The 23618-nt window shown below is 43.7% G+C and overlaps 1 protein-coding gene across 1 annotated transcript in view; it reads right to left on the bottom strand.

Moving 5' to 3' along the window:
- Positions 1-23618, bottom strand: part of ITGB4 (integrin subunit beta 4) — a 293817-nt gene that overhangs the window by 40666 nt on the left and 229533 nt on the right. The window contains exons 32-33 of the mRNA XM_078654540.1: positions 9723-9854; positions 3262-3495 (exon numbers count right to left, since the gene is read on the bottom strand). Of these exons, the coding sequence (XP_078510666.1) occupies positions 3262-3495; positions 9723-9854 (366 nt within the window). The remainder of the gene's footprint in view (positions 1-3261; positions 3496-9722; positions 9855-23618) is intronic.

The raw sequence follows: 23618 nt of genomic DNA, 5'->3' as shown, positions 1-23618 counted from the left end.
TTGAATGAAGGAGCTGATCGGCTGCTTAGGAGGGGTATTAAAGGTTACACAACGAAAATGCCACATAGAAGGGGGGGAGGGCTGTCAGCAGGTAAGCTAGGATGAACTGAAGCTGCCAAATGTAACTCAGAAGGACCGGCAGTGCTAGACCATAAGACCCTAGGACCCAAGTATCCCAATAGCTCCACAGCCAAAGTGCATGTGGGTATGGGGCACCCAGAAAAAGTGATAGCGTATCTCACAGGTTTCCTACCAAAAAAGACATAGAACCTGTGACTGGTTAGCACTGAGAGACCATGACCATATTCTGCAGTCTCTCCTGAAGTATTGAAGTACCAAGGGGGATATTGCACCAGTTCGGGATTGCTCCACAGATTTGGTGGGGGTATCACCTTACACCCCTTCATCACAACTACGGCATGGGGTGGGATCTTTGTTTTGTTATATGGATGGACTTGTGTGTGGGCTTTAGGATGATCCCCCTGTGAAGATTCACTGTACCACAAGCAGCGCAATCCGAGTGCGGGTTCCTCACAACTAGTGGTGTCGCTGCTGGACATTAATCCAACTAGATCGTGTGCATATGACATGGACGGTACCAATCTAGTCTGGGTCAGGGTGTAGTCAGCACGATCCTGCTTGGTGCGTGGTGTGAGGATACATACCACTCGGAGCAGTACTATGAAGAGCAACCCACGAACATTACCCACTAATTTCCTCAAGATGGCAACTATCTCACTTTCATTGTGAAACTATTAGCTACTTGTCCTAGTGTAGCAGTATAGGCTGCCTCAAAACCACAAAATCTGTCATCTAATTACTGTGTACCAGTCGAAGTGGCCTGTGATGATTATGTACAGCAAAGTGTTGTGCGCTCAAGTTTTGTACTCTTTCTTATCTAATTAAAAGTAGTGGTTGGACCCTCATTTATTAGTTTCATTTAATGTTTCAATGAGTTCCGGGTTTCTAACCCCAACCTCCATCCACGTACAAGCCTTGGACTGCTCGACTTGACTACGTTGATCGTGAAGTGCTAAAGGGGTCTATTTGGTGATCAGCTTTGGGCTCAATAGTGGAATAAAGTTCATGACACCAGTAAGAAAAAGCTCTGTTTTTTACAATCTTGTCCCCGTAACACTGGTCTTCCCTGTGAATTTCAAAATAAATTGCCCAAGACTCTGCTCCTAAATGTTCTGCTCATAAGACACTCCTGTATCTGAATAACTAGTGTGTACCAGTGTGTGTTTCATCTGGGACAAACACAAACAATCTCCATTCAGGAACTGCTCACCAGATGCAAGCAAGAGAGCATGGACACTATTATTAGGAGAAAAAGACGGAGAGGGATAGGAAAGACAATCAGAAGAGAACAAGCCTCCAACACAGGAACAGTTCTCCACTGGACCCCAGAAGGCAAGCAGAAGACACGCAGTCCTGGAGATGAACCGTGAAAACAGAAATGAAGACCCTGAAGCACAGCTGGGGCATATACAGAAACTTGCCCAAGACAGCCAGAAGTGGAGGTCCTTCATTGCTGTCCTAAATGTTAGTCACCATAATGGGGAGTAAGTTTGGCTGAGGTTAATATCCTGCTCACAAGCCACGTGCTTATCTGAATGACTAGTGTATACCAGTGTGTGTTTCATCTGGGATGCAACCAAAAAGGACCAGGCAATATATTAATGTTCCTACGTGCACTACACAAAGGGTAGGGGCAATGTCGTGCCAATCCATGCTCTAAACTGCCGTAATGTTTGTGTGGAGCAGTGCAGCAGGGTGATCAATGTGTGGGTGTGTTTGTAGAAAGAGCACCTTGTGATCTACCTGCCTAGGTTTCTACATGTGTTCTTACATCGCAAATCACCTTCTATCTAATCAAGGGTCCAATTTGAGATTCACAATTGGACAATACCACCAACTGCTAGGCTTTTCACAACAAAAATGGATGGGAAGTTTGGAGAAATAAATCCATTCTCAGTGCATCTGATCATGTCATGGACTTTGGGACTTCACTGATAACCTCCACACTTTACTCCTCATTTAAGAATGTCATAAGCACTAAGAAGACAGCAATGTACTCTTCAATCCACTATCTATGCCACAGGCCTTTGAAGACCCAAATCCACTCCAATGCATGCAAGCTTGACATGAACACTGAAGAGGCAATGCTGTGATCCTCCCTCTACTGAACATGCCACGGGGACCAAGGAGGCACAAATCCACTCTACTGCATTAGTACTGCAGAGGTAATGATGTATTTCACAGTCTGCTGACCATTCCATTTGAACTGCACTGGTATTTTCCATTGCCTCTGAGGATGTGAAGCATTTGGGATACAGTGGTGCAATCCAGACTTTACTAAACAGGCCAAAGGCAACGGGGAGAGACAAATACACTCCTTTGTCTCTGACGTTGTCATGAACACTAGCAAGACCACGGTTTATGCACACCACACTCTACTGAATATGACAAGGTGGATAGGGTTAAATGTAGCTTGCAAAATTGACTCTGCTCCCCTGCTTTGCCAAACATATAAAGAAATGTGGTTTGTAGAGTGATCTATGTATTATGGTGGCAAATGGGTGAATGAACATAGCTCTTGTCACAGCAGTTTAGGCATCTGCCTATATTTGTTTGTCTTTTCTACCCTGCACACCTACTTTCTGATTCATGAAAAAATCAATGTGAATCACAGGATTGTCAGGTCCCATTATGAGTGGCCTATACAAACATGTGTGACACAATTACCAGGCTGGTTTTGGATTATAACCACCATGTTCAGATCTCAATGACTGGTTATGAAGGGTACAGACACCAACATTTCTGGCCTGTTTTAGAAGTGTATCCGGACTAGGCCTGAGAGCTTTTACTGGGAGCCCTGGATTGAATTCTCGTGATGTGACTTACCTAGAGGAGGCTGGAAAAAAGAATTTTCTATCTTGATACATTTCTAAAGAGTGTTCAGACATTTCTGGGCTGGGCATTGCAGCAATTCTTAACAGGTCAAGTGTCTGCTCCCATAGTACCATTCTGATGAGGTCACAGTTCGTGAATAGGCAGTAAAGGATCAGAAAAGCATTTAGAAGACACATCACCAACCTTGAAACAGCTAGGACCCCACTCCACACTAGACTTGTAGCACATCATGCCAAGGCACCACAGAGGGGATGGGAAGTGTACATTTAGAACACAGCTTGGTGCCCTCTATGCCTCTACATTTCGGGTGAGAGGCGGTATCCCTTTGCAGAATGCTTCCTTCACCTGCTGGGGGCCGGAAGGTTCCTCTCCTCTTGATACCACCGCCTCCTTTGCTGCTCTTCTCATCGCTGTCAAATGCTTCGGAAGCACCTCCCTCATCCCGGAGGAGGCTTTCGGTGTCAGTAGAGAAGCAGCTGCTGTCGGAGAGCCTGGGGATGAGCTCCACGGGCATCCTCCAGGTTATTCGGCGCAGGTCCAGTTCCTCACCCAACAGCTGCACGTGATTCCACCGGTAGCCTTTTGGAACAAGTCAAGCACTAGTGTTGGCAAAGTCTGCAGGCTTATGAAGAGGAACCCACCACCGACAATGCATTTGTAGCTGAATGTCTTTAGGAATGTCAGCAGTAAACATTCTGCATGCTGGATACAGGTGCCACCATGCTACCGATTCCCACCACACCCAGCCTTGATATTTTGATAAAGGGGTCTGTGACACAGATGCTGTGTGGGTCTACAGTTACCAAAGCCATGTTACAGCTCTTACACCATGGAGGTCGACCCTTTAAGCCCTACCACCACACGAATAGCCATTCTCCAAGGTTTAAATTTTCACCAAGTACCTTAATGTGTGCTCATGCTTTTAACGTATTACTGAGATATTAGATGAAAACAATCGGTGGAATGCTTGACTAGATCTCGGCCACTGGTAATTACTTGGGGTGTTTTCCTATCCAGTGCTGTTACCTCAATGTGCCACTACAGATAGGGGCCAACCTCATGCAAACCAGACTTGGTTGCTGTCCAATAGAAATAGTCCAGCCTGAACATTCAGGCCAAGTCCTTGCTGAATAGGAACAAAAGCAACACACCAGCCGAAACCTGTCTGCGTACTTGTGTTCTTGTTGAGACTTGGCCTGGTTGCTTGGCTTGGACTACCCGTTATGGGGAAAGTTCAAGACTTATTTGCCTGTTGTTGGTTCTTCTCTGCAATGACTGAGATTCATTTAAGACTTCCCCTCCACCACTTTTTGTGCTGTCTAAGTGAGTGTTCCTCAGTGAGAGGAGTATGACCAGACTTGGATCCTGATCTCTGTGTTCTACAGGATTCAAGCTAAACCTTACTGTTGTAGCCCAACAGGGCCAAAACTAGTCAGGAGGCCCTTATGCCAGGAACCTTCCACTAGACTTTGAAAACCTTGCTCAATGTACCACATGCCCTTCAAGGGCCCTTGGATGGTACGAGTGGCTTGGTGGACTAATGCATCCACTGCAGCAATCTGTGTTTGAACTCATGGTCACGATTCAGATCCTGACAGGTTCACTCAGCCTTTCATCCTCCTAAGCTCGAGAAAATGAATACCATTCAGTTGGGTAACAATAAACAGTTGTTATTTCAGGGCCAAGATATCCTTTAAGGTGAACATCGCACTTTACAAATACACTTCATGTTAAGTCCTTCTGAGTTTTTAGACATGAAGGGGTCTAATCACAAACTGCATTTTGTAGTGTCTGAAGTAGTCTACGGTAGTACTACTCACATGAAACAAAAAGCTATTCACTAAGCTATGGGCAGAGATCTCCCCTTCTCCTATCTTTCCTATGCAGAGATCTTCACCAAAGTGGTGGAGATCTCTGCACATGTATGTATATGTTTTTATTGTAACTGCTGGAGGGACCAGGGGAGTGTTTGAAAAATGGGTAATACGTATTAAAAAATAGGAGGGGTTTAGTAAGGAGAAAATATATGTGTGTGTGTGTATATAGATAATACACTTTGAGGTTTCTTGTTTTGTTTCATACATATATCTTGTGTATATATATCTATACACACACACACACACATATAGATATGTATAAATACACAATATATATATATATTACAACGTTATGCTCTAAAAACATTAAATAATTTATCATGCAGGTTTGTTGAGCCTTACCTGACCTGAGACCGCAATGGCGCAGGTCCCAGGCATGTTATCATGTTATACTCTGGATCTAACCTAGCACACACATACTGAGCATCAGCCCTTCAAACCAGGTATATACACATGTGAGAACACCAGACAACACTGGTCCCAACTATCAGTGCAACATTGCTTGTTAAGGCACTTAATGCCTGGGTCTATGTTTGGTGATCACAGATGGTTTGTAATATACTAACCAGAGGATTGAGAGGACTGTTGCAATGGGACAGTAGTGGCAATCCATTTTTTGCTGCCTGCACTATTCTCATCAAGTATCCAAGAAATGACAAAACCCTCTCATGTAATGGCGTGACTCAGCCATGCCCAGATAACCTCATTCTAGTTGTGCTCTTCTGTAGTGAGTGGTTAGTTTGATCATTTTTGCCAGGGGATGATTTTGGTTTCCAGTATGACCCTGCTCGTATGCCCTTCGCAACTTCACCCCTAATCCCAGGAACCTCCTGATGTGAAGAAATTAATTATTTTGAGAGGGATACCACACTGCGGTTTAGTACCGTGGGACCAACCTATGTACTAGTAGGTTGGTTCTTAACAATATGGATCGTAATAAATTGTAATTCAACCAAGGTAGCAAATTGTGATTCACAATTAAGGCCATCACAGGGAGGAAACCACAATATCTGTGATTTATGTTAAGATGCAGGCCGTTTTCCTTAATGGAGACAGGACGGTTTAAAAAGAAAAGTTAATTTTTTTGTTTGTTTAACAGTTGGCAGTGGTCTTGTAGACCACTACCTACTCTTTAAAGGTTCTTTTTTTGCATTCGCTAATGGAAAGCGGTCCCATTTGGATCCCTTCTCCTTTGTGAATGGGTTACTACCGCCTTTGAGGTGTCAGTAAACTATCATATTTTTGTGACCGAATATAAGACGCAAAACTTTAATTCATTGGTATTTGGAAAAGATGCCTAAAACATGCCCCTGCAATGTACTGAATTTCCTGATTCCCAACAAAGGATTAGTATATAAGAAAAAAACATTTTAATGGTCATAAACGCTGAATTGGACAGTTGGTGACTGTTAAAATGCTTAGTACATCTGGCCCATGATTTTGGTGGCATGCAACCTTGATGCTTGCACTAGTGGGTATCCTCATAATACATATGTCCATTCTACTAGCATGGTGGTTGAAATATTGCCCTATAACAATGTTGTGGACAGAATATTGACCACCAAAATATCGTTAAGGTAAGTATAAATATATATATATATATCAGACTCTCCTCGCCTTACATCCACCGGCAGAAGTCACGGCACAGCAACAGGTAAGATTTTTTATAAATAGTTTTTTATTCACACACCATGTGCAAGATAATTGCGTGCATCAAAACGGACGGCCTACGCGTTTCGGCTACTCCTAGCCTTCCACACATATATAAATATATATATACACACACATATATATGTACACACACACATATATGTATGTATGTATATGTGTGTGTGTGTGTGTTTGTAACTAGGATCACTACACTGGACTCACTCCACATTGATGAATTGATGATGTATCATCGAGGTACATAGATGTGGAGTTCAGAATAGTAAATCTATACATACCGATATATAATTATCTTCACAATAGTTTGGTTCTCGATATTTAGCCTACAATATTTTTGTAGGACACTATTTCTGTCTTTGGAATTCTGACATACAACCATATGTCCAGTGAGCAGGACATTCCTTGAGGGAACATATTTAAATCATAGGTATTACAAGAGTTTTATGGTTCATATAGAATATACCTATCCAGATTTAACAAATACCCGTCTGTTACATATATTTTGAATAATTTAGACTTTAAGTATGTAGCTTTCTGCCATTGTAACTCCCATTCATATACACTGTGTGTGTGTTAAACCAAACTACGAGTCAGATTTAGAAAAATCTATTAGCTCAAGCTAGGTAAAAAAGATCTACTGGAGTGAGTAGTAGTTTTACTGCAGCTGTTTACATTCACAGAGAGACTGGTAGCACTTTTAGTAGCATCAAAAACACAGTCAAGGATGGGCCAAGTGCTGTGACAGGGTACCCTCAGCTCTGCTAAAAAAAGTTTGCATTTCAGATACAAAACAGCAACTTGAAGGTAACATCACTCCTCTTCAGGGGTAACAGCATTTTACACATCTGAGAGTTTATACATTTATGTTACAGCATAGGTTAGTGTATAGTAAGTATTCTACAACTTCAGCCTAAGTAGAATTGTTTGACCATGAAAAACTACTTTGCTATAGATGGATTTCTTAAAATTCTTTAAACTCAAACTAACCTAAACTTGTTTCAGACTAGTTCATGCAGGAAAAGGCAAGCTCGTTAATAAGCCCCATTGGCCTGACCACCCCTTGTTCGAAAAAAACACATTGATTAGGCAAAGCATTTCTAAAAGGTGGGAGAGTTTGGCTGTGTATTTAAGGTATCTAACACTTATTCTATGTCACTGAATTGCAATCTTTAAAGGGTTCTTTTGTTAAATGTTTTGTCAGTCTTGGTTGATACTGGATGTTTGAGGAATGAGGACAATTATTAGAGAGTTCAAGAAGGCAATCGAGGATAACAAAATATCAGTCCTTAAATACACAGCTTTCAAAATAAAACTCAAGGTACAGAGATCTCAGGCTGTAGCCCTGAAGCTCAGAGTGAAGTCTGAAGGCACACAGCACAAACTGGAGCTCAGAGTTTCGGAGCTCAGACAATATCGACAAGAGGTTTTGGGCTCTTAGAACCCGAAAACTGACTGAACTGCGAATAAGAGCTCACAAACTGGAGCAGAGGAATTGAGAGATGTATTAATGGTGCTCTAGAGCTGCTGCCCTCGGCTTAAGAGCTTTTATGTAGCAGCACTGAATGTCAAAACTCTCCTACTACTACCCGACGGTTAATTTCGGAGCTCTAAAACCACTATCCTGATTACCAGAACTTACAAACTGGGGCTGAGATTCACACATTGTAGAACTTCAGCCCCGGGAGGTAGGATATCATAAACTGGAACCTCATATTTAGAACATATTTCTAGAATAGCATCTCTAGTCAGAATTATATATTGAAGTGCAGGGCAGGGAAGGGAGGCAAAGAGTGTTGATGCCAGACCTCAAATATATTTTAATTTCAATGAGAAACAGTTACCTACTTGTAAATCCTGGTTATTCATCAAAGGGTTCTTCAGTAAATTCAGGAGCCCTCATACTCCTGACCACTGCAAATCTGTTTATGTGTGGGGTATCAGAGTATATTTTAATAAAGGGAAAACTGCATTTTTAAATAATAAATAAATGAGCACATCTGGCTTCCCTTTCCCACCCCTAATTAGAAATGAAACATGAAATAAAAAAGCAGATAGGCAGCAAAGAAAATTGAGGCGCAGCTAGAATGCTGTCAGCATTTCCTGGAACCCACGACAAATGTCGCGGACAGTTAACACCTCCATTCATTTTGAAAAGCATCTATAGGAAGGATTTTGGTGACAGTTCCCTGGCAAACCCCTGCAGAGCTCAGCAGATTGGTTATGAGTACGAGAGAGAATACCACAATGGATATCCAAGATTACAAGTAACCTTTTCATTTCCATCAAGGAATATTTATTGCCATTTATGAGGTCTGTAAGTTGGGCTGAGATTCTGAACTTCAGACACTTGCTAAAATAAGCCCTGCCTACTTCATCTCACTACCTCCTGAGAGTTAAGTGCCAACATTGAGTACATGTGTTATCCAGAGTGCAGTGCCCAGAATTAAGTCATTCAGTAAACTAGGCCATTTTTACCAACTACAGTTGCTCTAGTTAGCTACTAGCTAAGTATATATCTTTAAACTAGTCTTAAAGTGCATCCACAAACTTTAACTTAAAAACTACAGCCATCTAATACATCTACCCACTTTGCTGGCTTCTGGCACCCATATTCAACCTGTCTCCGCCCCGTCTATCCTAGACCTTTTCTAATGTATGTAATGTATTATATGAATTGTGTCAATTACTTGTCTTCATCAAAACCTATCACCCACCATATCTTCAGCCATACTGCCGAACATATCTTTCCAAGCCAATTAGATTTTGTACTAGTAATTTTCTATATACAGCATTTCATTTCACCTTTTGTTATTGTGTTAAATGTTTTCTTTCCTCTAATATTTCTATAATTCTTACAAAATCTGTAAATAGGTTTGCTATGTAAGTGCTAGAATTTAACTAAATGATAGCCCATGCAAAATTGACATAAAACACTTTTTGGACTGACTCACTCATCGTATTAAAACGCATGGGTAAGCATTGCCCATTGTTGAAGTTTACAGTCTAACAATCATATGGACACACTGAGGCCTTTACAGCTCATAGGGATGGAATACATAGGTGTGTACTGCAGAAACAAAACCTCTCTTTGAAACTGTTTGCATACAGTACAGATTTCTGAACAGGCTGCATCAGCCTAGAGGTTTGCACGATATTTAATTCTTTTTATTTCAGCCCAATATAATCTGGTTTTATCTGGGGCCAACTACTGGATCTAACCGGGTCTTCATATGCTGTGCAGGGAGCGACAATGGTACATACCGGTTTCATCAGAGACACTGGGCCGCTTGCTTCCAGTGGGGGAGCGCATGACATCATCGCTGTACATCAGGTACATGTCAAACTCGTCGTCTTCCTCGGAGGTGATGATGGGCACATCTGGGATGATAGGAACTGCAGAGAAAAGAGAGATGTGTATGCTACCCATAGTCATGTGGTGATCAATCATAGCAACTTACATCTTTTGATTACACAGTCGCCCGGTAATGGGACGTCTCACCGAAAGGGTATGGCATTATTATTTAAAGAACTCACACACAGTTTAAGAGGAAATTCAAATAATCTTCAATTTAGCTAGGCATTTTGTTGATAGTATCTGATATTGTGGCAAATCGTTTATTTAGTTGTGAAAGGAAATCAAATTGTGTAAGTGGTTACTGTATATAAGGTGTTGTTCATCATTTCTTTTAAATTTCCCCTGAAATGAAATGACAAAGCTCTTGCTCATGCCATAGCTACTATTGGTGCAGCGGCACCGGGGATCAGAACCCTGAGAGACCCATTGAACAATGATGTCTGCTGTGTTTTACTACCTTAGTAGTAGGCAATAGGGTCAAGTACACCAACAGAAAAAAGTAACGACAATGTGCTCCAAGTTTGCTCCCTCTTATACAAACTTTTTCATGGGGTTGTATGAGAGGGGGCATACCGGGACTGGTCTCTGGGAAGAGTGTGACAATCTTGTGTAATGGGGACATTATCTATATGATTTGGAAAGATACTGTTGAAGATATGAAAACCTTTCATAGACATTTAAACAATAAAAGATTTAATATCACCTTAAGTCTTGAATACAGTCAAAACAATATTTGTTTTCTATATTTGGAGTTGTATATTGATGAAGGGAGATTTGTATCTAGATTATTTAGGAAGCCAACATCAACAAATGCCATTTTACATGCTAGATCGTGTCACTTAAAGAAACAGATTAACAATATTCCTTATGGAGAATTTTTAAGAACCAAGAGGAATTTCAGTATGCAGCACGAATATGAGAAACATCTATTGGAAATCACCAAGAGATTTCTTCACAGAGGTTATAATGCTAAGGTTTTGAATTCAGCTAGAGAGAGAGAGTAAAGATGAATTGTTGAAAGAAAAAGCGAAAAGATCGAGTACTAATAAAGTGATATCAGGTTCATCACAACATATAGCAATGGTAGCAGTATAATCTACAGAAGTCTTCTGATGCATTGGGAGGTTCTCTCCCTTGATCCAGAAATGTCTAGATTCTTACTGCAAAAAACATTGGTCATTTTTAAGAAAGCACCTACATCGAAAACCTTATTAAGTCTTAGCAATACTATTGAGTATAAGGAATATTCTGAATAGTCTTCTGATGCACAAAGATGGTTACCTGAGAAACCAAGTGGTTGCTATAAGAGCAGAAACTGCATATGTTGCAAATATGTATTGGACAACAAGAAAATCTTTACTGGTGTTACCAACCAATATACATTGGCGATTTTGTCATTTATGAATTGTAGCACTTTGAATTGTGTATATTTGTTAGTGTGTATTTGTAACATACATTATGTTGGTTGTGCAACAATGAAACTGAGGGAGAGATGGGAGGAACACATTGTAGCAATTTAAAACAATGATTTGAAATATGGCGGTACATTTCAAGAAGGAGTATTCTGTGTTGGACTCAGATAAGACTCGATTTTTTGGGGGGCGCGGCCACGGAGGCGACCAAGATGGCTGCCATTGCTAGACGCTCCGCCGAACGGGTGACTGTTTCCAGCGCTATCCATGTAAAGACTCGGTATTAAGGAGACCGCAGCACACCATCCTACAGCTGATCCTGTCCCACGTCGGCGAGTGAAATTTCAGCCCCCGCGGCTGCGGAAAACCGGAGATTGGGCGGAGGGGAGCGAGGGCCCGGTGCTCTCGCGGAAGGCCTCCCTAACTGCGCCCGGCTGGTGAGTGGACGTCGTGCTGGCTGAGCGCCTGTTGCTCCCTGCCCCCATCGCTGCGGCGTTCGGCGCGCTCTGCCCTGTGCCCCTGGCCCGGCCCCGCCCTCTTTTGTCCGGCGCCGCGGCGTTGCCGGTCCGGGTCCCGGGGACGCATAGGCGCCCCCTCGGGCCTAGGTCAGCGCGGCGGACCGGGGCCATGGGTGGCGGTTGTGGCCACTGGTGCTCGGGCGCGGGGCTGGGCGGGCTGTGCGCTGCGGGGGTGGTCTGGGGGTGACCGGGGACGCTGCGGCCTGCAAGGCGGCCCCGCCTTGATACCGACCCAGCCCTGCTACAGCCGATGGGCGCATGCAGATGAGTGGAGGCCAGGGGCTCCTGCGGCCCGCGGCTGGAGGACGAGACGGCTTGCCGCACTCCATATCCCAGCGCTGCGGCCTCTCCCTTCGCGGTCCCTGAGACATCGCATACCAGCTGACCCGATATATCGGCGCCATTCTTGTGGACCTGGGCCTACTCCCTCAACTTACACGGCAGCTTGGCGTTGGCTGCTCCCTCCCGCCATTGGGGAGTTTTAGACCGGGACTCCTGCTTGCAAACCCCGAGGAGGGTACCTGTGACAACCTTGTTGATTCCACGCGGGGACTGAGCTCCTCCACTGCTGTCTGTAGCTACCTCCCACCAGCGGCGCTTGCCCTGACCTCGGGCTGCATACCTCCAGTTTACCTGTACCGCCGCCTCCTCCTCCACTCGTGCTCCTGGCTCACCCTGCTGCTACCATTCGCCCTCTGTTCACCATTCATCCGCCAGTTGCCACCATGGGTAAAAGGGATCCTAACCAGCGTAAACTTAGTTTTGATAAGGCGCCCTTCTTTCTGCGGACCCCCCCCCCCCAGGGCTCCTCCTCGGGCGCGGCGGAGGTGACGGACCGCGACGACACTACCTCCTTGGTCACGGCCATGATGACGGAAATGAGGGCGAGCTTCAAGGCTTTGGATAGCCGTTTTGACAGTCTCAAGCAGAAAATGGCGGACATGGGCTCCACGATACAGGCCTACGACCGTCGGTTGGATGTGGCGGAATCCAGGATCTCTGATACCGAGGATAGCGCATCCAGGGCATTGAAGAGACTTGAACGGGTCGAAAAAATCCTTAAGGAGGTGGCGGTGAAGAACAAAGACCTCGAAGCACGTGGTCGAAGAAACAACATACGTATCCTTGGCGTGGCGGAGACGACATCTACGGGTCGGATGGATATATTCGTTGAAAAGCTGCTGATTGACCTGTGTGGTAGGGAGGTGTTCACGCAGGGGTTCGTGGTGGAACGTGCTCATAGGTCTATTGGACCACGTCCCCGTCCTGGCCAGCCTCCTCGCCCCATTATCGCCCGCCTCATGAACTTCAGAGACCGTGATTCTGCTCTCAGGGCGGCTCGTGAGAAGGGAATAGTGACATGGCAGGGCGACACCTTGTCTTTCTTCCCAAACTTCACCTTTATAGTCCAGGAGGCGCGCAGGAAATATAACGGTGTCAAGGCAACGCTTCGGAACTTGGGTCTAAAGTATGGTATGCTTTATCCAGCGCGCCTTAAAGTGGACATCAATGGCAGATTCCGCATCTTTGAATCACCTACGGAGGCTCAGGAATTCTGCCAACAGTACAAGCGGCGGGGGACTGGTGCGGCTGCTGACACTGCTTCTGGCTCCCGTTCTCCAACTCATGCGGCCTCGCAGGATAGTGTTGACCTCTTCACAGAATCTGGGGCTGGCTGAACTTCCATCAATGTGTGTCCTTTGGTTCTTCTCTGACAGCTGCAGGATTGTACATCCCCTTTTTTTTTAACTTCATGAGACATAATTGACGGTTTGCCCGTTCGGCGCGGCGTTGCCTCCCCCCATGGCGATTGCCGCTATAGTTCTGTTCAGTGGGGTTCTTATGATTATTCAGTTCTTTTGTGGTGCTGATTTGCAACTGATTCCTTTTGCCTATACATGGTTACAAGCACTTGGGGTGTGCCTCTATGGGGTTGCTACGAGGCTGGGTGGGGGGCGGTGGGTAGGGTTTTTTTTGGTTATTATCTATACTCATGTTTACAGATCACGTTATGCATTTGAGTGTCGCACAGCTAGCATGCACTTTGACAGAGGAAAGACATGGTTCCACAGATGGCCGGGAACTAGGTCTCCAGACTGGCCCCTTGGGGCTGTCCTTGATGTCATGGAACGTTAGGGGACTTAATGATACCCGGAAGCGCAGACAGGTTTTCAACTATATCTCTAGGCATGGAGTTGATGTTGCCTTTCAGCAGGAAACGCATTTATCCACCTCGGACTCACAGTCTCTTGCCAGGAACTGGGGCCCGCATCAGTATTTCTCGAACTACAGCAGATATTCCAGAGGGGTTGCCATTGTTATACACAAGAGAGTACCATTTGCCTTGTCCTCCTCTATAGTGGATGGCAAAGGCCGATTCCTCATTGTTTCGGGTTCCCTTTTGGGCCACAAGGTCACCTTCGTGGGAATTTATGGTCCCAACGTCGACACCCCCTCCTTTTTTCAAGACCTCCAGTTGAAACTCCTAACGATGGATCCTGGCCTGCTAATTATGGCTGGTGACTTTAACCTACTATTAAACCCCCCTAGGGACAGCACCTCCTCTTCCCCTGACATGAAGACTCGATCACGCCCCATTCTCCTGGCTCTCTGCGAACATTTCTCCCTTATAGACATTGAGGCACGGCTACACACACATACTCCAGAGTACACACACCACTCCGGATTCCACAGCACATGGACGCGAATCGACTACTGGCTCATTTCACCTGGAATTGCGGGGTGGGTCAAGAACCTCCTCACCCTTCCACGCACGCTCTCAGATCATTCTCCTGTGACACCTCAACTGGGGATTCCGCGGTTGGGAGGTTATGAGAGGCAGTGGCGGTTCCCTGGGAGGGCTTTGGCTGACCCGGTGTTCACGGAAACGACCAGGCACGCCATAGAGGACTATTTTGAACTGAACACGGGATCTGTGGACACCTGGGCGTCTTTATGAGAAGGGTTTAAGGCGACAATCCGCGGTGTTTGTATTGCGACACATGTGGGGGCTTTGAGGGACATCAGATCCACTCTTTCCCGTATTGAAAAAGACATTGCGGCCTTGGATGACTTATTGTTACACAACCCTTCCGCAAGCAATGAGGCAAAGAGACTGGCACTGATGAATGATTTTTGGGAGGAAGCGGATAGAGAACTAAAATATCTTTCCAAACAGTACACGGCGAGGCAATATGGTGAGGGAGATAGACCCGGTAAATTGTTGGCGCAGCTACTCAGACCCCCACACCAGTCACCATATATCATAGAAATCACAGACCACAATGGGGACTTACTCCACTCCACACCGGAGATATGCGACACATTTCTATCCTACTACAAGACCCTATATAAATCCACCTTGTCTGGAGGTTTGGAGGAGCAGGGCACGTATTTGAATGAGATTGCAATGGTATTCCTTGAAAAACATATGCAGGAGTTCTTGGCAATGCCTATCACACCTGACTGCATTAATGAGGCCATTGACGCATTGAGGGGCTCCTCGGCTCCTGGTCTAGATGACTTCTCAGCCGATTTCTATAAGGCTTATAAGGATGCACTCGTCCCCCGGTTGGTGGAGGTTTATGCAGAGGCACTCGAACAGGGCCATCTGCCCCCCACGCTCCGAGAAGCAGTTATAATTCTTCTCCCCAAACCGGGAAAGGACCCTACCTCATGCAGTTCGTATAGACCCCTGTCTCTGCTGAACCTTGATTACAAGATTTTGGCTAAGGTTCTTGCCATCAGACTCTCTCTCCTTATGGAATCAATAATATCACCGGCTCAGTCCGGGTTTGTCCCACATCGCTCCACATCCCTGAATTTGAGGACCCTATTCTCGGTCTTGCACCGAGTTGATCCTGCCACCCCGGCAGCTGCTATTCTGCTGGACGCCGAGAAGGCATTTGATTCCTTAGAATGGCCTTTTTTCCTATCCGTCATGAGGCGTATGGGTATGCCAGAATGCTTCGTGGCCACAGTTGCTCTATTGTACACCCTTCCCACAGCTAGAATTCGGCTGAATGGCACCATAACAGAACAATTCACCTTATCACGCGGCACAAGACAGGAATGCCCGTTGTCCCCGTTACTTTTTATACTGGCAATGGACCCTCTGGTCCGACACTTCCAAGAAAAGCACTTGTTTCGTGGCCTGCAGTTTCGCACTGGCCCACTCCTGATGTCACTGTACGCAGATGACACGATTCTCTATGTTAGGATGCCCCACATTAATCTGGAGCCTCTCCTCTTAGAGATTACTCGATTTGGTGTTTTTTCTGGACTCCGCATAAACTGGCACAAGTCCCTAATTTTTCCTCTCACCCCTAGTACCACCAAATGGGACTGCCCGTTCCCACTAGAATGGTGCAGTGAATCGGTCAAATACCTGGGAATACATGTACACCTCGATACTGTGGCCATTGTTAGGCTAAATTATGGTAAAGCATTGGATTTCCTTGAAGATCAGATCGACCGCTGGATACGCCTTCCGTTATCCATGGCTGGTAGGATCGCCATCATCAAAATGATCGTGCTCCCCAGGTTTTTGTACCTTTTTCTCAATATTCCAATCCTCCTCACTAAGATATTTTTCTCCCAACTGCGTTCCCTGCTTTGGCGGTTAGTTTGGAGAGACAAGAATCCACGGGTTTCCTGGAAGGTGCTTACTCTCCCATATGAAAAAGGTGGCCTTGGTGTTCCCGACTTCTATTTGTATTTCCTGGTTGCGCAGGGTTCCTTTGCATATTCCTGGTTCCACCCTGATGCCCGTATACCGTATTTAAAACCGGAGGCCGACCTGGCACTGCCGACTCCACTACCCACGGTCCTGTCCAAAGGGTTCCCCCGGGACCCCCAAGACAATCAAACAGTTTCATCCACTTGTTGGGCGTGGGACAAGATGCGGAGACTGCTAGGACTAGCAGTATTGTATTCTCCCTCCCTACCCCTCCGTAACGCGCACTGGCTCCCTATAACTGGGGCGACTGTGGTCAAACAGACCTTATCTAAATTCAAGATCTGTACTATTGGTGACCTCTTCCCTGACGGTCATGCCTTTTCTATGGCGGATGATCTCCGCTTCACAGATCGCACCTTCATGGACTCCTTTGTGCTGACCAGATTGTTATCCATGATGCGCGCTACGTTCCCCACATTCCCACTTGCCCCTGACGAGGCCCTCCCTCTATCCCTTGTCATACAACACCCGCAGGGCACGCATTTAGTTGCCAGGCTATAGACTATGCAGCGCTGCCCTTCCTACACTAGATGCCAGGGTTCGCGCGGCGTGGGAGGACGATCTGGGTAAACCTATAACGGACGACCAGTGGGCCCACTGTTGTAGTGCTACACGAGAGGTTTCGATAAATAGCAGACACAAACTCATTCATTTTAAATTCCTCCGCAGGTTATATCACGCACCCGCGTTGACTCACAGGATTGACCCTGACCGATCACACCGATGCCCCAAGTGCAAGGCCCCCCACGCCGACTTTGCCCACCTTGCTTGGACTTGCCCCTTGCTTGGCGAATACTGGTCTCAGATTCATCGCACATTCAGTCAAATACTCGGGATTCACCTGATTCCCACACCCGAAATAGCGCTTTTGGGTTACGTTTTGAATTTTCCACATCCTACCCGCAAACTTGCTGCATTGGGTTTTCAGTTAGCAAAGACAGAAATCGCTTTGCTTTGGTGTGCCAGGCGACCCCCTAGCTTGAAATCCTGGCTTCGCAGTATGGCCTGCTGTAATATCAATAGTGTGGAGTATTCGACAATGGTCCCTGCCCCATTGCGCACTTCAGACATCTGGGGGCCTTATCGCACCTATATTGACAAGATAACAGCTGAGCACCAGTCCCAACTGGAGAGTCAGGTGGTCCCAACGGGAGTGGGTTGAGGGATGTCGCTTTCCTCACCTGACAAATGTAAGCTGCCATTCTGCTGTGGGACCTAGGGGCGCTCCCCCTGATACTGAGAGATTGCATAGCCGGAGTGCACACTTGATTACCTTAATGTCTCCTGCTTCATTTGTCATTCGATTCAGTCTCTGCTCCTTCCTGACCCCTGTCTTCCCCTTTGGTTTGAAACGCCCCTTTACTGTCATGTCATCTTGTGCTCCTCATGACCATGATGCCTTCTGATAGCTATGCTATATGTGCCTTATTATCTTCATGCTGTAATTGATATGTCTCACTGTGTAACTCAAATTGCAGATGTGATTCGCTGAACGTTTTGTTTCTTATTATTTGGAAAATGACAAATAAAGTTTAAAAAAAAACAAAAAGACTCGATTTTTTGCCATTGAACACATTGGGCCCAATTTCGATGTCAGGCAGAAAGCCTCAGACAGTCTGTCAGAGGCTTTCCGCTCAGCATTGAGGGTTTCCCTCCGACCACTGTATTAAGATGATGCGGGCCAGAGGGAAACCTGTGGGGGGATTATGCTCCTCTTCCAACTGGTTCACAGAGCCTGTCAGAAGAGGAACGGTATTGTAATCCCTTTAATGACGCCGTCGGGATGATAATGTCAGTCTCAATGTCGGCCTTTCCTACATGGAATGGCTGTCGGAAAGAGACTTTCTGGGCCCCAAGCAGGGCCCTCATTCCTCCCGATCCTCTGCTATGGGGGGCACCCATTGTGGCCCATAAACATCCCTACACCTTATGGCAGGCACCACATGGTGCATGCCACACGGTGCAGGGAAGTTTACAAACATCTATTTTCCAATGGAAGCTTGGGCTGCAGGCCTTTTCCGCACACCGCACAAGCTTCCATTGGAAAATGGATGTTTGCGACCACCCTATGGGCGTTCGCATCCTAATACTGCGGTTGGAGCCTCTGACTTAGGGCCAGGCAGTTCCAAACCGCCTCACATCATAATGAGGCCCTGTGTTGCTAGCAGAAGAGGTGGGAATGTGGAGAAAAGAGTTAGGGCGGGATAACTTCTGGATATATGAATTGGAAACAGTGCAATTGGTACTTAATTTGGATAGCGAGTTATATACGTTACTTTAAGAGTTAATTCAATACCTAATGAAACATGGTTGGCCTTGTGTTACTGTGGAGGTCAATTTAACAACAAAAGTTTATACTCTATTGATTAGGTACATAACTATTAGAACTCACAAAAACCTCAGCCGTTTCCTTTGCCTGTGGTGACGTTTTTTGATTATTTGAACATCTATAGTTTATATGGTATTGAGGAAATAATATGATACTATTACGCTGAGAAAGTATAGGGTTTGAGTACAGAGCACGGAGTCTATTTACGTTGATGATTAATTAGATTTGATTATCATGTACACCTTTTAGAAAAGAAAGAGAAGTTTTTTTCTGATCAGAATATTGTAAGATTGGGGTGCAGTTACAGAATTATCGGAAGACATGGAAGGTATTAGCAGTTTCCTCTGCCAGTGTTAGCATATTGTGGTCATTTGTAGATCGATCAGAGATGTGGCATAGAGGAAATAGAATAGAGGTTTCCTTTACTTGTGGGAGCATTTTGTGGCTGTTTGTAAGATCAATCTGGGATGTGGTTTGAAGTAAATGGAATGATACTATCAAACCACCAAAGGATAGGACTTGAGTACAGAGCATGGAGTCTTTTTACTGAGAGGTTTAAATGTATTGGATTATTAAGTCTCTTTTCCAAAAGAAAGAAAATTCTTTAGGATCATAATGCTGTAAGATTGTATTGAATCATGTCACAGAGACTTTGTTATATTTTTCTAATTTTAATTTTAATTTAGAAGTTTTAAATATTTGCTGTTTTGAAGCAATTATGGATGTGTAGCTTTAGGGGATTGGCACCACTAAAATTATGGTCTTTGAAAATAGGATTCGAATACAACACAATTTCCTTCAATATGTTTTAATAAATTTGAATGGAATAGAACTTGTTTGAGCTTCAGAAAAATGTATATCATGTTATGACCTTTTTGGGTGTGATATGTTCATAAGAATTAGTTTTGTGTTGCAAATTGGAATAATTAGGCATGAGAATTAACTGGAAAAAGTCTCAGATTTATTTCCGGGGTGAGATCACGTTGAGAATGTTTGACGGGCAATTTAAAAAAAGTATGCAAGAAGGGTTTGTTAGACTGCTCGGTTTATTATGTAGTGGTCGGATTGGGACCTTGTCTGTAAGATGCGCGAAGGTAAGAAGCATGGTTCATTTGATGTGATTTGTGAGGGCGTGCATTTAAGATGTGTAATGCTTATGTCACTTCTTTCAGTTTCCCTTAACATGTGCTGAATAGATTGAAATGTGTGCGATAGAGGACCATTTGCAACATTTATCATAAAGTGAGCGGATCAATTGTTTTGAAGGGGTTCTAATTTTAAGACACTAAAGATGCAACTAATTTGTCTATTTACAATATTGGAATTGGGGATGGGGAATTTGACATACTGTGAGATGGGGATGGGGTTAACTGAGCCTTTCTCATAATGATTGACCAGGGTGTATGTTATTCAAAATGTTAACTTAGTATATTTAACTATGATATTTACTTGGTGTCATTCTAGAAAGAAGTTGTGTTTTTGGGGGTTGGTCTGAGTAAGATAAATCAACTGAGAAATCATGTTTTGGACACAGAATAATTTTTGGGTGTATTATTATCTCAGATATTTGTATCCATGATGTTGGAATTTTGAACTAATGATTGATCGGAAGTGGTCATATCGATTAGAAAAGTTCAGGTGGATTGCTTAAGAACATTACATTCATGGATGACAATGCAGAATAGGTGCTGTGAGTGTGAGAATTGTATTACACTCCTTTTGGTAATTGGGTCTTCATTTGGGGTTCTAATTGGTGTCCTTCATGTAGTAACAACAGCTTTTGTGATAAACACATCTTACTATTAAACTTGAATAATAGATAGTTGCGCGTATAGGAACAACATTCCAAAGAACAGTAATTAGGACAACAGCAAATTGATTGATCTGAAATATTTATATTTGGTTATTTCAACACATAAACATTACGGTCATCCAAAAGTTACAAAGGTTCTATTAATATGCCTAAATTTAAAGGCCTACAAATGTTGGCATATTACTTGATCTGTTGTAACTTTTGTATGACCATAATTATATTGTATTATTTTGTAATTGCATTTATATGGCGCTCACTACCCCTGACGAGGCGTCGAAGCCCCTTTTCGGCGAGTAGCACGCTACTTCGGGACCCATAAAGGATTAGTGTTGAATTAGTATAGTGATATATGAAAGTACTTTAAGTGGTGGATAGGTTAGTCAGTTATTTGGATTCGGAAGGTTAGCAGAAGGATAGAAGAGGAAAAAAGTTTTGTATTTATATAGCATTTGCTACCCGTGTTGGGATGTTGAAGTGCTTTTTTTGGCGAGTAGCACGCTACTCCGGAAATCCATAAAAGATTTGCATGCTACTCCGGAACCCATAAAGGATTAGTGTTGAAAATTAGTATAGTGAAATATGAAGTAATTTGAGTGGTGTATATGTTATTCAGTTATTTGGATAGTGTCTATGTTATCAAATAAGCAAATATACATATTTCAGATCAATCAATTTGCTGTTGCTCCAATTACTGTACTTTGGAATATTGTTCCTTTACTCCCCACTACCTTTAATTCAAGTTCATGTAACACTTGACAGCTGGATAAACTAACACTTGTGGGTGAGTTACACGCAGGGGCAATTTCCCAGTTTATTTGTTCTCTTGTTCAGCTCTTTCTATTAAACACTGCCCAGGAAATGTTTGAGATATTAGATCAACAATTTGTAGTTGTCTATATTTCTAGATTTACATTGTGTAATTTGACACACTCCAATAATGTTTTGTTCCCAAAAATTATTATTTTTAATCATCTATTAAATATTATATGCATATGAATCATGTTATATGCACCTTTGTATCAGGGAATATTAAGTTCTCACAGCATGTATATATGTTGGTGGTGCCATTCTGAATATAATGTCAGTATTTGAGATGTTCATTTTGTGATTTTAATGTAAATCATGTTTAAACAAATCTTTGTATCAATAAATATCAGGCTCTCCACCATGTTTAAAAGTTTGTGGTTATTTTGACTATAATTTTATTATTGAAAAGTTCATGTTGGATAAATAAGAAATGTTCTTTGGCTTTTGGTTGATTCACAGTATATTTGAAAATATGGTTTTAAAGTTTATTTTTAATTAACAGCTTTGAAGAAGTGATAATGTTGTGAAACACATGTCAGCTGGGCCAATCATTAAATATTGTTTGGATTAACTACACCATAATTATCTTTTGGATTAGATAATTGGACACTCAAATTGAATAAAGTCACATTCATTGAATGAAAGTGGACTGATCTCTTTTGGAAGAAAAGTTTTTTGTTTCCTCAGATCGTATACAACTAATTTCTATGTAGACATACCACATGTTGGGGAACCAGTGATCTGAGTTTCAATCGCCAGGATATTTATTCCTGTCACTCAAAGCAATTCATTGGAATTAAAATACTTAAACTAACTTATTTTTAGGTTTAATAAACTATGTGTAAAAACTACAAGTAATAACTTTACACTAGTATATTAGGCACCAACCCTTAAATTTGATGGTGGGTACATCTGAGCCCACACTTTTGAGTAACTTTTCACTTGGTGAATAGCCAAAAGTAGCAAAGTTACTTATTAGTGTAAGAATAAAATTATATGTGTAGATTTACTCATCTGTAAGTTTACCTTTGTGAAATGCCCTCATAATTTGGGACAGTTTTAGATGCAGATCATGCACACTCCATGTTGAAAAGATCTGTGAGGTGAAACACTTGGACTCTCGTACCAAATGCTTTGTCAAACTATAATGCCCAAAGTCTGAAACATTTGTATCTAATTCTATGTCAGGACCAGAGGTGAGGATTATGCTTTCCTTCTTCGCTTTACTCACGTATCAAAAAACACAGCAGCCATTAAAGCAGTAACAAACTACTTTTCCCATAAACACCAGGTAAAACAAAACCATAAATGTCTGTAAGTCCTTCTTTATTCTCAGCAGCTGGGTTCCAATGTAGTCCTCTATCGCTGCCTACTCTCCCTCTTTCTTCATTGCACAGCAGCCAGTTAAGTGGTGTTTTATTTCCCTCTTGAATTAAACTGGTTTTGGGGCCTTTCTGAAGTGTATTTACGATTTCATGCCGTACTTTAAAATCGTGCCCATGTGTGCATTTTCTTTTCAGATTCACTGAGGGCGCTGTATCAGACAAGGCACTCTGGCTCCACGATGCATGTCTCCCTCATATTGGGAGCTAAGCGTGAGCCATTGGAACATGAATTTGACCCAGCCTTGTTCCCGCTGCCCTAGGCTATGCACAGCTCAGCACTGGGTCAGTATTTCCCCCTAATTTTATTGTTTGATGCCCTAGTGGGATCTGGATTTGGCAGTGCTTCTTTTGACGCCCTGTGGGGTCAGTAAATGATTTAAGGCCTCTGATGGCCAGTGTTGTGACACAGTCCTGGACAGCTTAGATTACCCACACTATCCTACACAGTGTCTGTGTCCCCAGGGCTCATGCCTGCCTGATTGCCTCCAGCCACTCCCATTGCCTGGGCTCCCGCCCAGCCTCATTTATCTACACGTGTGAGTCTGTATTTGCAGGGCATCCTCAGCCCACATATTCAGGCCTTACGCCTTACTATTTCCCCAGGTGCTTATATACATATAGAGTGTTAGAGCACAGTGCTCCCGATCGTTTCTGCCAGAATGGCCATACAACCCCCACATGCTACCTATGAGGAGGACGGCTAATTGTTGGAATGAATACTTTTATGAGGCGGTTGACTCCTCGATCTACAGGGCAGTGAATGACCTCATGGGGCCCATGGACAATGGCTCTCTGATCAA

This window comes from Lissotriton helveticus, chromosome 7 (assembly GCF_964261635.1).
Source record: "Lissotriton helveticus chromosome 7, aLisHel1.1, whole genome shotgun sequence".
NCBI classification, from domain to species: domain Eukaryota; kingdom Metazoa; phylum Chordata; class Amphibia; order Caudata; family Salamandridae; genus Lissotriton; species Lissotriton helveticus.
This window is presented reverse-complemented; position numbering and strand designations above follow the sequence as displayed.